The sequence below is a fragment of the Octopus sinensis genome, unplaced genomic scaffold (assembly GCF_006345805.1).
Source record: "Octopus sinensis unplaced genomic scaffold, ASM634580v1 Contig10079, whole genome shotgun sequence".
Taxonomy (NCBI): Eukaryota; Metazoa; Mollusca; class Cephalopoda; order Octopoda; family Octopodidae; genus Octopus; species Octopus sinensis.
This window is the reverse complement of record NW_021831989.1, coordinates 456,843-470,165: the sequence shown is the minus strand read 5'-3', so window position 1 is coordinate 470,165 and position 13,323 is coordinate 456,843. Positions and strand designations below refer to the sequence as shown.

Here is a 13,323-nt window from a genome sequence, read left to right as displayed (position 1 = left end):
ATAATTCTGAATGGCCTCCGTGACTTGACTTTGGAAGTCATCTTCAACCTCCTTTATCTTCTCCTGAGATTCACGCAGCAAATCAGTCTTTTGTTGGAGAACCCCCACATAGTGTGTTCTCAGTGTCCCATAATTTTGACTGATTCGAGATTCCAGGGTATCCACTGTCTCCGCTTGCCTCTTCAATTGCTCTTCCATCTCAGACAATCGACCAAAGACATTTTCTACTGATTTGGAAGTGTCGAGTTTTAAATTGGTGTATTTCTCTCCAATCTGACTCCACTTGGACGCCGACAACTTACATCTTGACATTAAAAGTGAAAATGAGTTGTCCAGCTGACCAATCTTAGTTTCCAATACACATAGACGTACACATATAGCATTATACAACTCACTAATCGTGTCCTATGCAATTATTCCAGGAATATTACAGTGATTGAACACATTTTCGACTGCAATACTGGGAATTGAGAAGTCCTGACATTTTCTGTATTCATTTCATGTATTTTGGACTCGGCCAAGCTGAGTTGAGAAGACAAATCATTTTTCTGGGACATGTACGACTCCTCTGCTTCCTCCATGGCTTTTTTATAAGCAGAAAGTTTAGAATTGAGATGCAACAAGTCAGACTCTTTCACTTCAAGTTCTTTTATTAGAGAGTCAATCTAGTTTAAGTATAATAAAACAACTTTTTGATATGATTTGGATTTTGCCTGTTCGAGTTGATCATTCTTTGCTATCAGCTTGTCCACAACATCCAGCAAAGAAGCATTCTTGCCTCCTAATATTTCAATTTCTTCATTCTTTGCGACATTATCACGAATAATCTGTTTAATCCACACTTCGACCTTGTCCTGCCTCTCCATATTACTGATTAATACATTCCTTAAACCACCCAATCGCTCTAATGACTCGTCTAGGTTACTTTCGTCTATATTTAACGACTAGATGTTATTTTCGGATGATCAAAACATACCTTGTCAGCCAAACCATTCTGATTGATATAAAATTCAGTATTATTCCGAAATTGTTTGTTTTCCTCTACGAAAGTCTCCAAAGAAAGACACTCCTCAGATCTCCCTTCACTTTTACTCTGTAATATTTTAAAATAAATAGTGCCATTGCTGCTGAAAGTCTTTTGCTGTATTCCATGCAGAGTTCCTTCAGTTCATCAAATTGGGAGACATTGAATTTTGATATAGCTGAAGGGGATATTAAATCTATGTCTTCAGAGTGGCGTCGTTCATTTTTTTCATTAATGTCAGCCTATTGTCATTAATATTGTATATAAGGGCTTTACCACATCAAACTTTTGTATTAACTTCCTGAACATTAAAGTCAACAAGAGGACAAATAAGTTGCGTAAATAAAATATTATTTTTTATTAAAAAAAATATTTTTATTTAATTAAAACTAATTTAATATTATATTTGCAATTTATAAAATGACAATCTTTTAATTCCGCAAAAGAAATATTGTCTCCAGTAGTGGAAATTGTTGAGTTAAATCATTTTAATATAAAATTATTCTATTTTAATGTAATTCAAATATTGAATAAAATGTAAACGTAATTTGAATTTATAAATGGTGCCTTCTCTATCGAAGGTGACTACCTTTGTGGGTGTTGTATACAGTTTATACTCTCTTTTTACCCTTTACAATCTCTTGGTTCCAAAGAAATGTGTCGAATCCCCTAATAATGAATGTTACCAGTCACTCTTGTCCCGTGCTCCTCTTATATCGGTTTATTTGTGTCTCAAAAATGCAGTTCGACATACATTTGTTTGAAAATTCTCTAAATTATGTAAAGAAGATTCAAATCGACCAATTTGACAGTGAAATTCCATTTCAAAAGTTTGTTTAATCATCAAATCTATCAGAACTATTACCCTCTCAAACATCCCAAATGGTCTGATGGCCCAAATTGTGCTTCTGGTGAATGGCGAACGTGTGTCCACCAAATGGACTAATCTGACATATCTCGGAGTAATCAAAACAGCCACTAAAAGTCTCCTGTCTTCCAATAATTCAGCTAATAGTGTCCCATAACCTATTTAGAGTGCATTGGATAAAGCAAAACAAGTCGTACCTCACTGGAAGGGAGTCCTCTACCTACATTTGGTGGAGTCCCATGCCATCACAAAGGGAAATATCCCCCAATACCTCAAGAGTGAAATAAAGTAGTCGTTTTGAATGATCCCCAGATTAGTCGAAGAGAAGGAATATTTGCCCATTCTGTATGTAAATGAATTGAAATTCACACAAGATGAGGGAATTGTCGTGTAATCACGTATTCCAATGTCATTAGAGACAACGAGACGAATTTCAATCTGACAATTCACTACAGTCTTATTTCCATGGGCATGTTTGCATTCCATTCAGAAATACTGTCGACAATGGCTACTCTGAGTGAATATGGTTGGTGGTGACTGCCCTCCGATAGGGGTTAAGGATGAGGCATTCGATCAGCTGAAGAGTCTGATAAACACGAATATATATTTGCTGTTGCTTACATTTTCAGTCTCGATGATCCACGTGAGTCAGTTGTTATTTAATGTCAGTTGCTGCTGGATTTTATGGCCATAAAGTCAGAAGTCGCGTTTTGGAAAGCCAACAAATCAAACGACGGCATTTCAGTCACGTCCGGTCTCTTTCATGTCTATATAGCCAGTTCGCTGGCGTTGTCTGAGTAGTATCGTCATTTTCTTGTACCTCCTCGACAAGAAGGCGAGTCTGCTCATCCTCGTCCCCTCCGCACTCTCTGTGTTGTTGGAGATTTGGAAAGTAGTACTATGTGCACGTGCCACATTCAGTCTGACCTGGCCATTTGTCAAAGTAGTATTGTCGGCAGTCCTTCTTTAGTTTAATAAACTTTCCGTGGCTGAATTGGAATCGTGGAGTGCGGAGATGGAGGTTGCTTCTTGTGTGAATTGTTAGTGCGTACGACTGATGAGTCGCTACGTGTATCCACTGCTGGTGATATCCGCAGGGTACTCGCTCGTGTACTTTCCCTATGAAAGGTAATGACCGTGGATTGTAGCATAGTTGGTATTCTTGGATTGTGGGCACATTGGCCAACGGTATTGTGGTGTGGTGAGTCATAGGCGTGTATTGCTTTGGATTTGTGTTTATGATGCCCCAGTTGTACATCAACTATAAGGTGGGGTGTTTTTATACGATTGCAGCTCAAATCGGTCGATAAATTGCCATGGCCTGTACTAATATATAAAGTAAGGGATATCCTGTCATTTTAGGGAATCAACGCCTTCATTGACGATCTTTTTGCATTTGTGATCAAAATGCCGACTGCTCATAGATTGGCTCATTTCCGGGATGACATCATTTTTATTATTTATATGGCACAACGATGGTTGTCGTTTATATATTTATGGATATAGGATGTACCCAGTCGATTCTTCACGCACTTGTCAGTACACGTCTGATAAGGAGGATTAGTCCGTACTAATATTGGTTCATTTCTTTAGGAATTTTTAAATTATTTAATGTTTCTGTTGTTATTAAGAGATGATATTTAAGCCAGGTCATTAAACCTTTCCATCACTCCTGACGTCTTCAATTTTACTGGGTCACGAAAAGTAGAATAAAATTCGGAAGAGTTTAATTAAAGAAGAGAGTTTTTAATATGATTTGTCTAATAGTTTGGATTTAGTACGTTTAAATTACGATATAAACCAACTAAATATAAAACAAATTTAAGCCTTAAACAAAAAAACCAAAGTCCAAGGGTAATTAAGACGCATAAGGTGTCTCCAAAACACTCGCGGAAGAGGCGACAATCCGAACCATTTTGTTGGGGGCATCTCGATGGTCAGTCTTAATATTGCCAATTCTGATAACAAGATCCTATAACTCAGACTGACAGTGACAACCATCCCATCAATCACTTTCCCGAAAACAACGTGTTTCCCGTCCAGCCAGTTGGTGGCAGCAAGTGTTATGAAAAACTGTGAGCCGTTAGTGTCGGGGCCACTGTTTGCCATAGACAGGACACCGGCCGAGTTGTGACTCAATTTGAAATTTTCGTCCTTGAATTTCTGTCCGTAGATTGACATGCCTAGATATGACACCCTCCAGAAACCTCCCGTCCCGTCTCCGCGGGTGAAATCTCCCCCTTGGATCATGAAACCGGATATGACACGATGAAATGTCGAGGAATTGTACGACAAGCCGGGATTCTGAAAGAATTATTAATTAATTTTACTGTTGAGTTGGCAATTTGAACAAAATTTTCCACAGTTTTGGGAACAGTTTTTCCATAAAGTCCGATTTTAATCGTCCCCTCAATTTTATCTCCGATCGAAATTGTGAATTCAACCTACAATTGTCATGTTTAAATAACCTCGTGTGTGATTAGTGGTCCCTTCGATAAAAAATGGGAGAATAATATGAAACATACCCACATCTAATATTGACACGTATATACTCTTTATTAATTAAATTATTACTTCTGACAAAAATATTTTATTTATGAGATATAAACTAAATATTCGGAAATGAGATTATCACTAAGTCACTACAGAAACCAAGTTTTGCTTTAACTGTAAGACAACCGGGTCTCAACCGTGGTTATATAAACGATTTTCTGGGTTAGATATCTCTAAGCTTTCCGTGAGACTGAGATTTTTTTGTAGGTCGTCAGTATTTTTAGTCGCATTTCTGTAGGTAATTTTGTATGGATAATGGCGATGTTGTGCGTGGTCTGCTTACAACTTTATTTTGCAGAGAATACATTTTCAGTAAATTCCAAGACGTCCTTAAAAATTATAAAAAAAAATTAAACTAGACTAAGCTAATTACAAAAATTAAAGTTAAAAAAATAGAATCGATAAATAACGTGTTTGTCTCGTTGTGGTCAACAAAAATCGACGAAGTGGGTACCTATAGTAAAAAATAAGGATTTGTTTTTTAATCAAGGGAGCATTGTGTAACCATTGTGGGTAACTTGGCAACCCAGTGTGGTAATACGCAAGAAAGTATGGAAACGTAAAAGTCAATAAATTAAAATGATCCTCAGTCCAGTCGATTTTATTCACATAAAAATTCAGTGCAACCAAGTCGATATTTTTGTGGAGAAAAAAATAAAATTACACGACCTTTTGGCTACAAAGAGTGGATTGATAAGTTTTAAATTAACTACCTTAAATTAATTGTTGAAATTAAAGTTTTTGTATTAAATTAAATTTGAATATTTTTAATAAATAAATATGCCGCCAAATTGATATGGTCTAAGTGGTGATCCACGATTTTTAACATTTAGATGCTTCAAGACATACAATTTCAGTTTAAAATAATCATTGTTGGAAACGGGGGAGTTGGGAAGTCTAGTTTAATCCAACGATATTGCAAGGGATACTTCACTAGGATCTACAAAAAGACTATAGGCGTTGATTTCCTAGAACGTCATGTCAAGTTATTTCATTTACGCTGAGTTCATTTAGAATTGGGGACAAAATCGTGAATTTGATGTTATGGGACACTGCAGGACAAGAAGAGTTCCAAGCTGTGACTCGGGCTTACTACAGAAGTGCTCATGCAGCAGTGATTGTATTCTCAGTGGACGACAATCAATCATTCTTGGCCATTCCTCGCTGGATTCAGCAGGTTTGTGCTTGTTCGGGCATGTTTGGACAGGTCCGTGAAGAATTGGACCAAATCCCCATGGTTCTGGTTCAAAATAAGATGGATCTTGCATTCTGTTCTCAAATTGACAAGTTCACTGTTTGACTACACGTGTTATAGCAATTCCTCTAACTTTTTGTCAAGAAAATATGGATTGCCCCTTTTGATGACTTCAGCCAAGGACAACGAAAACGTCGATGCAGGTTTATGGCTCATTTTATACCCAGTTTTTCGAATTGTGGCAGAAAAGTGTTTGGACAATCAAATACGGTTGTACGAACAGTATAAACGTGTTTTGTTGTGTTTTAAATACTAGTTAACCACAATGGAGGGTCTAATGGAGTCCTGAGGGAATCTGCTGGTCAATATCATCAGCCTATTCGACTCAGGTTTTCCGATCACAAACATAAGAAATCTAAGAGAACTATTTGCTTTAAAATTTGACTAATCTTAAATTTATTTACAATAAAATTAGCTTGTTCAGTTTTTTGATAAAACATGTTTTGGCGTGTTTGTGTGATTTATTCTTAAATTGACTAAATAAAGTGAATCTGACGTGGAACGAACAAGAACTTGTGATACTTTTTTGTTATTTTTTGATATTCAATAATATTCAACACATTCGTTTGAATTTACTTGTTTGTCTGCTGCATTTTGGACCAAATTGGTATTTTTGTTTAACTTCCTGAGAATAGTGCTCATTTATTATTAGAAAATATAATTATTGAATTTTTCGAGTAACTGAATACTTTGTGTTTTATAAAATTTATCTTTCGATTCTGGAAGATGTTTCCACAATGATACACCAGAGTTATTACTACATTTGTAAGTTGCATATCAGCTTCTTTCTGATTTTCAACTTACCCGTTTTATGATATTCTCACAAAAGAAAAAGTGTGAATGATAAGCATCTGTTTTAAAAGTTGACCAAGTAGATCATACGAAAATATATTGACATCACCAAAACACTTTCTCCAAGTTTCAATTACTTTTGTTTGTTAAAGGACATGTATTAATACTGGTATTTTGTTAAGAGGTCAATTATGATTATTCATAAAATCGTAATTACTTAAAGGAGTTAAAATAAGTCCCGGGTTGAATTTCTAAATAAGTCAATTAAAATTTAAAGTTACTAATACAAGTATCTCTGTTGTTAAGTACAATAATATTGATGAAAAGAATCGTCGATAAATTTATTCAATTCAACCCACTCTATAAAAAAAACAAATTTTGTGTTCTGGTCTGGAAATATCTGAATTGTGAATAATTTTGGATTATGATTTTTTAATTACTTAAGTGTTTCAAGAGGTAACTATTCGATTCTAATTATTCATTGATATTTCTAAAATAAAAAAAATTTTACATTTTTATTGGGATACTTTTTTAACCCACGTGACTTTTTCTGAGTCTATTAAAAAATTTTAAAGAATCCGCCAGTGATTTAGAAAATGTAGAAATTTGAGACGGAGTTGAAAATTTAAAATGATTGATTTTTATCAGATAAATAAATTGTTCTGGAAAAAAAATATTTTAAACAATAAAGCAGGAATGAAAAAAAGAGTGTAAATGTTGAAATAAGTATAGATCCAGATTTTATATATTGAACTTAAATTTAATTGTTTACTTTGTAATTTTGGATAAAGCTTGGTTATTAGGAAATTTTTAAATCCAAATCTTATAATATTATAGCAGTAGTGATTCTTTTGTATTTTAATGCACTCAATTTTAATTAGCAATAAAATAGTTTAGTATGGTAATTGCATTCCATTAACTTCTAATGGACAAAACTTGAATATTTTTATCAATAATTCATCCATTAAGGAATTTAATTTTAATTGAATTTTCTAGCAATTTCTTTCCGAGAAAAATATTTTTAAATAGTAAATATTTCATGTAAAAACCCAATTTAATTCAGGCCGCCTAAAAGGATTTTAATAGGTCATATGATTAATTTCATATAATTTATTTTAGTGATTTATTGTAGACTTAAGTGGATAAATTAAAATAACTATAATGTAAAATTGATTGTAGCGAATTTAACGAGTTAAGTATCAGGTCACATTGTTAATTTAGCAATAAACTTTAAATCAATTTCCTTTCATCATCTGCACCTGTTTGAATATGGTTTGGCAAGTCTAAAGAATTTACAAGTCTAAAATTCAGTCTGTCACTTTTTAATGACAGTCTCAATTACGATAAGATCTTGAAAAATAATCTTAACGTTTTTTGATATCTCAATTTCAGAAGATGACAGATGATTATTGTTTTTTACGATTCGTTAATGATTAACAATGTCTATTAAGAGTCTCATACCAAAAAAATAATCATCTCTAGACAGTCCAAAATCATAATGTGACATTAAATAGTTTGGTATCTATACAAAATCTGTCTCAAAAATGAATATAAAAACTATACTTTAAGAATAATGATTTTTTTGAGAACCCAAAAATTATTTTCAAAGTGGACACTCGATTTAGTACTTAAAATATTGCATTCGAGTATTACAATTAAAAAAATCTCAAAAAACGTATATTTAATTAGCACGCTGCCGTATGCTTAAATTAGATAAGTGAGTGAAAATTACGACAGATTACCGAACCATGTGGATTGACAAAAATAATAATCGCAGCATAGAGAATTATAAAAGTTGTTCTAAAGGTTCAGGTTGTTCATTCTTTATATCAATTTATAGAAAATGAGATTATGAACAAAAATAAATCTTCATTGTTGACATTCACTGTATATTTTACATAAAAAATCTTTTTAGAAAAGTGTTAACCGAGGAAAACATGGATTTGGTTTTTCAATCACCCTTGATCCGCCAATAAGGGTCTGCATCGTCTTTGAAAAATCTCCAGCTGCTAATGCTGGTCTAAAAAATGGGGATTTAATAATCAGAATAAATGGAATGAGTATATCTGACTATAAGATCCACGATATAATTCGAATGATATTGTAGACATAACTATTTTTGTTTTCTTAGAAATTATCAGGGTTCGTTGGAACTTGTCCTCGGAAGAGTCACATTAACAAAAAACCCAGATGGGGCCGCATATAGGAGTAAAAACAAACCAAAAATAAAACCGATTTTTAAAAAAAAGTCTAAAAATCTCAAAGGATTAACATCCAGTAATATATTGATAACCAATTTATCAATTATAAATCTGAAAAAAAGAAAGAAAAAGCGGAATAATTTATCCTTACTTTCAAATAAAACTACAATAGAAGAAAGAGTTTCAAACTGGCTTGAAAACCAGGATTCGAATATATTTTATAAACTTCCCGATTTAGAGAAAAAGATCCAATACCCGGGAATGTACGGAGGAATCTCTTTTGACGAGACATTTAACGAAAATAATCTAAATATTTCAGCCAACGGAAAAGTTTTAAAATGCGAATTCAAAAATGAAATTCCTGATGTTCCAAAAATAGACGACTATTTTGAAACCGCTAATTTCAATAATTATACAAAATTTGAAGACAATCAACATGTGTTGGGATGCCATGAAAAAAGAACAATGGATTTTTCTGACTCGGATGGAGAAAGTGATGACTCTGTTCTCTTCAACCTTAAATTAAGCAATCACTTGGTATTGGATAGAATGATAAATAAATTAATCAATGACGAAAAAAAATGTTGGGATCTATTTACAAATTTTTTGTTTGATGAAAGTGGTGTTATTAAACATTATTTTGAAAAAAATTGGATTGATTACAATTTTTACAATCAATGTATACGAGTATATTTTTAATAGCCTGATTATACATTTTAGTTATTTCTATTCGTTCAAGAAAGAAATTTTAACAATTCACATATTCAAATTGAAAAGTCCATGTCTTTAAAACTTGAAAATTTACAAAATGCTTTAAACAAAGACGTAACATTAATACTTAATTTATTGTATAGATTTGCAGTCTAAAATGTCATTATATGAAATATTCTATTCACTTACCCCATTTATTCGAACTAATCGAACAAAACACTTTAGAAAATAATGACATTAAATTTCAATATTTTGTGGAATCGATAAAAAATCCTTTTTCGGTTAAAAATGCTGCATAATATTATTAGAATTTGCAACAAATGATATATAATCTTAAAGAAATTGACACGTTTCTTATTGCAATTTCAGACGAGCAACTTTCAAAGATTTCTTTCAGAGAAATTTACACAGGTGTAGGAAATAGTAAAATTTTTAGAGCTTGGTTCAATTATCTCAGAGTCAAAAACTCATTTGGGTTTAGATAACTATGAGATTTTTTTTAGTTTTAACTGTTAACTTTAAATTGTAAATCAAAAAACTTAGATTTTTATTTAAGTTTGAAAAAAAACGCTCTATTATTGTCTGGTCATTCTATTAGTGCCTGTTAAGGCGATCTTGGAATTATACAAGATCTTAGCGCTAGTCAATCAGTACTCAACAAAGGATGAACATTGCATTCACAATGAGCGACGATGTAGGGGGCAAAAGAGAAAAATATCGGAAGCAGATTTGTCGATCTTCGAATCCTCTGGCTTGGAAGAGCCATATCCCAGAGCTAGTGATGAGAGGTTTCGAAAAGTAGGCGTGTAGGTGTTTCCGCATGTCGCGTTCCATTCAGGGAACTTTTTGCACTTGACAGGGAAGATAATTGTCCAATTAAGGCGTTTCCCATTCGAGCCAACAGGTTCGAGTACGAAAAGAAATCCGGGCACATTTAGGGGTCTTTTCACAATGTCGTTGAGCAATCGTTCCTGCACTGAGCTTGCACAAAGGAGGATAAAAACTATATCGGCCAACGGTTCCACGCAAACACAACTATAACGGTTCCTCCGCATTTATGCTTGCGAGCTGACGCTGCTTAGTTTTGAATCAAAGACTCTTCAAAATTTCTTATCACTGTATTCTACCTTGATTTTTCTAAACGCATTTCCGGATTTGAGGGTTGGCCGTGAAACGTGTTTCAAATCAATATACCAGTTTAAAATCTCTTGCCCGAGATGGGGGATCCAAGAATAACGAGTTCATAAATTCGGCAATCTCTTTGCTCAGCGACGACAGAGAGATTGTTGAATAATCTTGATAAGCAAATTATATTGGATTTATTCAGAGAGATTATATGGGAGACATCCGTCTTGATCATTTTAAAGTACCACCAGGGTGACGTCATCCAGGTACCAAAAGTTCAGATCAGAAGATAAATTACAGACGTTGTGATTAACTTCAAAAAAATAAAGGACCCGGCCACTCTAATAAATTCCAGTTTCATTAAGGAATTTACTTGTTAATGATAATCAGTTTGAGATAACACAGGCATGTATATGCTATCGCTGGTTACATGTAATATTATCTCGGTTATATGAAAAAACCCAAAACATATTAGCAGGAATATTAATGTTAATTAACAACTAACGAAAAGTGTCGAAACTTAGACTTTATATAAAGCTTTCTGTGTGTATGTCGATTTTTCCTGCAAAATTAATTATTAAAATGCAACTTTTCCCCTTGAATTGAACAGAATTGTGACAACTTGATCTCCAATTCCAAGACAGGTTTCATTTTGCCATTCCAAATCGTTTGAGTTTCTTGTACCGAATCCCTTTGCCCAAATATTTACAATATCTCCAGGTCCAAGATAATACCGTCCAAAAATGAACTCGTTTATTTCTGCTCCATCAACTTTTTGCACAATCCTCCAATCTTCTAGATTTTGGGCCTAAATCGATATAATTAGACAATATTTGTTTTTGTTACAAAATTTTTATCCATGTTAATAATCGTTACACACGATCCATCGGATACGGTATCCGAAATAGCGATAGATCCTTTCGAACTTCTTTTGTAACTATATTTTCTTTCCAACTTTGGTTTGGGTCTAATCTCTTGAACAACTTTAATAAATTTAATTAATCGACAACCTGGTTCTACAACTTTATTGGACTTGGAAACATTTTCATTACTCAAATCGGAAATCCCAACTCTAAATTTAATTTGTTAATTCGAATTTACCTAGCCTCCTCGTATTCAAGCAACTTTTGATATGACACAATTTCCATTTGTAGAGATAAATTATCATCAATAATTGTTCTAAGTTCCGCAAGAGCAGCTGCCTGGTGCTTTCTGATTTCGTCTATTTCATTCATTTTTTGCATCGACAAGTAATCATATTGATCTTTCAAAAGTTTAATCTCATTTCTAAGCTTTTCATTTTGTGAAATTAGCATCGAATTCTTCAATTCGGGAAATTATTATACCCTTTCTATAGTTTCCGATGTTTCGTTTTCTAAAACAGAATTAGATGTCTTTAAAGTTTCAAGTTGATCTGATGAACTTGTCAATTGACTATTCTGCATAGAATAAGTCTCTATTTCACAGATCTGTAAGTCAGCATCTCTTTATTTACTTTCGTATTGTATTGAGATTCCATTTCAGATTTGACTTCATCCAGCCTATTGTTGTATTCTTCTTGAATTTCCTTAATGCATGACGAAAATTCACAATTCAACCACTCCTTTGACTGATTTAGTGGATCGTAGTTAGCCATAGCAAGCAAATCTTTCAATTCCTTTTTTATATTTCGACTAATTAAAACCCGTTCGTGAATATCTGTATTAAACTGTATTTCTTCCGCAATTGATTGACATCTGTTTTGGCTGTCTGATCGTAAAATCGTCTCTTCGTTTAATTCCTGCAAAATTAATAATTCCCACACATTTTGAGCGATTTCAAGATCTAATCTCAAGTTCTTTATAATCTCAGAATCTCTGTTTTTTTCATCTTTCAAAAAGTCATTTTTTGAAGATAAATTATTTATTTTAAAATCCAAATTTGACAGTTGGTTGTCCAATTCTTTTATTTTTAAAATGTTATTCTCTTCTGAATTTTTAAAATTGTTAATTCTAAAAAAATCAAAAATGTTTTTTATTGAACCTTTCTTCTAAATCGTCACACATTCTTTGATTGTTATCAGCAACCAAAATAAATTCGTTTTTATCATGTTCCATATCATCGAGAACATTTCTGAGTTGTCCCAGCTCGGCTTCATACAATTCTTTAATAGCACCAGTTTCGTTTCTGATTTGGTTTTTGACATATTCAAGTTCGTCCATCAATTCAAAATTTAGATTTGACTTTTCTCGAGAAATTTCTATGTAATTAGCTAGGCGGGAATTCAAATTTGTCATTTCGGATTTTTCTCTCATCCTAGAGTCTTTAAACATGTCTAATTCAGGAGTTCCAAAAGCTAGACTCGTGGGCGGATTTGAGATTTCTACAGTTTGTTTTAAGTAGGTAGTTGTGTTTTCGGAATTGATATTGTTTTCATCTTTAAAGTCTCGGCGAAACTTGAAAGAATCACCAAATCTTAAGTTTCTTGACATGTGCTATTTCCCAGAACTAGCTAAGTTTGTAATCTTGATTCGTTTAATATTCGTCGAAACCGGAAATTTATCAATTAAAATTCCAATTGATAAAGATAAAATTTTACATGAAAAATGAAACATAGTAATTTCAACAATCCAAAATAAACATACAAATTGCTCTTTTCTCTCCACGCGGATTATCAATGTGATTTTTCTGCCTTCCAACCTTATAACCACTTTACTGATCCTCAGAGGAAAATAGCTTTTCATCGTGACACTACTGACTTTCAATAGTTTTATAAATGGCTCTTAAAATTTGTAAACGAAATATCATCACTTTA

The 13,323-nt window shown here is 33.1% G+C and overlaps 1 protein-coding gene across 1 annotated transcript; it reads right to left on the bottom strand.

The window, feature by feature from the left end:
• Nucleotides 1-11,626: 11,626 nt before the first annotated feature.
• LOC115228258 (60 kDa neurofilament protein-like) lies at nucleotides 11,627-13,006 on the bottom strand. The gene is made up of 3 exons (XM_029798887.1): nucleotides 12,552-13,006; nucleotides 12,025-12,520; nucleotides 11,627-11,851 (listed from the first exon to the last, which is right to left on the bottom strand). The coding sequence occupies exons 1-3, from the start codon at nucleotides 12,998-13,000 to the stop codon at nucleotides 11,627-11,629; spliced, it is 1,170 nt and encodes a 389-aa protein (XP_029654747.1). The 5' UTR covers nucleotides 13,001-13,006.
• Between the last annotated feature and the right edge of the window lie 317 nt (nucleotides 13,007-13,323).

Excerpts from the sequence above, each read along its gene's own strand:
- LOC115228258 (XM_029798887.1), bottom strand. The coding sequence starts at position 13,000 with ATGTCAAGAAACTTAAGATTTGGTGATTCTTTCAAGTTTCGCCGAGAC. Across the intron at positions 12,521-12,551 it reads TGTGACGATTTAGAAGAAAG|AATTAACAATTTTAAAAATT; the intron begins GTTCAATAAAAA and ends TGATTTTTTTAG. Across the intron at positions 11,852-12,024 it reads AATCTCAATACAATACGAAA|AATTCGATGCTAATTTCACA; the intron begins GTAAATAAAGAG and ends CCCGAATTGAAG.